Below are 3,027 nucleotides of genomic sequence, written 5' to 3' on the forward strand. Positions count from 1 at the left end.
AATTTTAATGTTAAATGTATACCATAAATTATTCTGTGTGTAGAATTTTATGCACCAAATTAGTATGAATTTAGTATTAATTGCTAAGACTCGACTGGTTGTGTTGAATCAATTGGATAGAGTCATAACTGATTCCTGGTAGACATGGTAATTAACAGGTAAGAATAAACATGAATATATAGGACAAAGTACCTAACCACATTTAATGATCAGTCTTTTATTTCTTAATATAGTCTTCATATCAGCAATGCCAATAATCCCCATGGATATTATTGATGTGTACTGTCAGGTCAAGACCAATTCATAGCTGACCCTCTAGCAGATTTTCAGAGGCAGTAAATCGCATGGAAGTAGATGCCCCATATTTCTCCCATGGAGCAGCTGATGGATTTGACCAATGTGCCTTTGGGATTGGAGCACAGCTTTTTACCATTAAGTCACCTGAGATCCATTTTCCCCATTAATAGCTAATAAAAATAAAATGTGTAGTTAAGAAAGTTGCATTTTTTAAGAAGTTTATATCACCCTTCTTATCTATATAATCTTGGCTAAAACTAAATGTGTGCTTCATCTACTTGCAGATTTTTTTTGTTGTTGTTATAAATACACATGTTTGGTGAGTGAGGGGCGACAGAAGGCAGAGAAGGTGCTGTACAGAGCTGGTATAGGCTTGGAGGCTGGGCGCCGCCGCACAGAGAGACACAGTCCGCCCAGCGGGGCAGCATTCTGGGGCCAGTAACGCTTGGTCAATGAGAGCCCGCAGAGGGCCCTGTGTGGGGCTGGGGGGCCGGGCACCCTGGGGCTTCCTGGTCCGAGGTTTCTGGGTGTTGGTGGCAACAGCAGCTCCCTGCTCAGCTCACATCATTCAGGGCCTTGCGGGCAAACTCCGGCAGCACGAAGGCCGCTCGGTGCACGTCTGAGTTGTAGTACTTGAGCTGCCTCTGTTCCACCTGTGCCTGCGTCAGCTGCTGCACCGGCTCCCGGAAGTTGGTGCTCCGGTTCTTCCTGCACAGCATGAAGCCGATCTGGCCGCTGGGGTAGGTGGGGATGGTGCAGTAGGCGTAGGCCACCACGGGGAAGAGGGACTTGCAGAACTGCCGCATCTCCTTGATGAGGTCCAGGTGCAGCCACTGACACTCCCCCTGGCAGCAGAGAATGCCATCCTCCTTGAGGGCTGTCTTCATGAGCTGGTAGTAGGATTCTTTGAAGAGGCTCTCAGCGGGGCCCATGGGGTCTGAGGAGGCCGTGATGATTACATCAAAGGCATCCTGGTTCTGCTTCATGAATTCAAAACCATCACCTACATGTAGGGTCAGCTTTGAGCTGGAGTAGCCAATCGCCATGCCTGGAAGAAACTTCTTAGAGACTTGGATGACATCCTCATCGATTTCACACTGGACCACGGCCTCCACTGAAGGGTGCTTCACCACTTCCCGCAGGACGCCCCCATCCCCACCACCGATGATCAGCACCTTGCGAGGGTTGGGGTGGCTGCAGAGGGGCAGGCTGGCAATCATCTCCTGGTAGGAGAACTCGTCCCTCTCGGTGCACTGGATGACGCCACCCAACACCAGCACGTTGCCATAGGTCTTACTGCGGAAGACTAGGATGTCCTGGTACCGCGAACGCTGATGGTGCAGCAGCTGCTCCACCTGCAGCGACAAGGCCTGGCCGGGCCACAGGCTGCAGGTCTCGCGGAACCAGCCCTCGCGGATGGCCGCGCCGCCTGGGGAAGAGGGGCTGGCGGGGTCGGGCTCCATGGCGGGCAGAGGCGGGCGGGCGGCGGGCTGCGCGGGGCGTGGGCCCGGGACTGCAGGCCGCGCGGAGCCGCGGCACAACGGGACCAGCCTCCTCTTTCTTCTTTGGACCCTGGAACACATCTTGCTAGTCATTCTTCTATTTTTACAGTAATGGTCTTATGCAGCCCTTATGAGCATGAGTTAGTTAACTCAGACTGGGGACCTGAAAATATGGGGTAATAGTGGACATAGATGGATAGTTGTTGATTTTATAAAACACAATGGATGGGAATGATCATTTTAAACACAATGTGAATGCAAGAATGTGTGAAATGCAATGTGTATGAATGAAACACAATGTAAATGAATTTTGTATGCAAACCAAAATGAAATAAAAAACCCACAAAAATAAACCTCAATGAAGTGTCAGGTACAAGTCAGTTCAGGCTCCACAACGACAAGTTTCCTTTTGGTTTTACACAGTTATGAGGTTGCAAATAACACTACAAATTCTTTATAAACTTGAGACTAATGCCCACAAACATCATTCTCACAATATTCTTTCACTGTCAGGCCGATATTTAGGAATCGTTCTTGGGCCCTATCTTTCCTCATCCCTACTTGTATATAATTTTTTAATGATTGTGTTGATTCATTCTCTTAAATAAATATCTTTCAAATTTATGATTTATTTCCATCTCAGTGGACAAACAGATGTACACTCTCTACTTGACTGATTCCTCATTCTTTGAGTCACAGCTTAAATGTCAGATCTCCGAGAAACTTTCTGAATGTCAATCAGAAAGAGAGGGGGAAATCATTTGCTGTGGAGCTGTATGTGACTCATGGTAACCCCACATGTTTCAGAATAGAACTGCAATCCAGACAGTTATCTATTAGCTGTGAACTTTCAGAGGTAGATCACAAGATACCTTTGAATGAATTCAAATGGCCAAACTTATAAAATAAATTTTATTTTATATTGGTTCACTTACATAGTTTATCTTCATTGTGTTTCACACTATCTTTCATTCACGTTGTGTCTCATGCAATCATTCTGATTCATCATATTTTATAAAATTAATCAACATTGAACCATGCCCAACATTGCCTTGTCTTTCCAGATCCCTGTAGGATCTTTCCCATTGCCTTAACCGTCCCTCCATTAATTAAATGGTATGAGTCCATATTCAACCCTCTTCACCCCTTGGGTCCTCGTGATAACTAGTTTTAATGAGTTATCGTTCTATTTCTATGACTTGGAACCAAATGACAACCACTACGTGTG

The 3,027-nt window shown here is 46.2% G+C and overlaps 1 protein-coding gene and 1 pseudogene across 1 annotated transcript in view; one reads left to right on the top strand and one right to left on the bottom strand.

Moving 5' to 3' along the window:
• Positions 1-851: 851 nt before the first annotated feature.
• Positions 852-1,760, bottom strand: LOC102872791 (annotated as a pseudogene).
• CNKSR2 (connector enhancer of kinase suppressor of Ras 2) overlaps positions 1,759-3,027 on the top strand; it is a 287,354-nt gene continuing 286,085 nt past the window's right edge. The window contains exon 1 of the mRNA XM_006899544.1: positions 1,759-1,887. Within this exon, the coding sequence (XP_006899606.1) occupies positions 1,759-1,887 (129 nt within the window). The remainder of the gene's footprint in view (positions 1,888-3,027) is intronic.

This window comes from Elephantulus edwardii, unplaced genomic scaffold (genome assembly GCF_000299155.1).
Source record: "Elephantulus edwardii isolate Elephantulus edwardi_28Jun2011 unplaced genomic scaffold, EleEdw1.0 scaffold00260, whole genome shotgun sequence".
Lineage (NCBI taxonomy): Eukaryota > Metazoa > Chordata > Mammalia > Macroscelidea > Macroscelididae > Elephantulus > Elephantulus edwardii.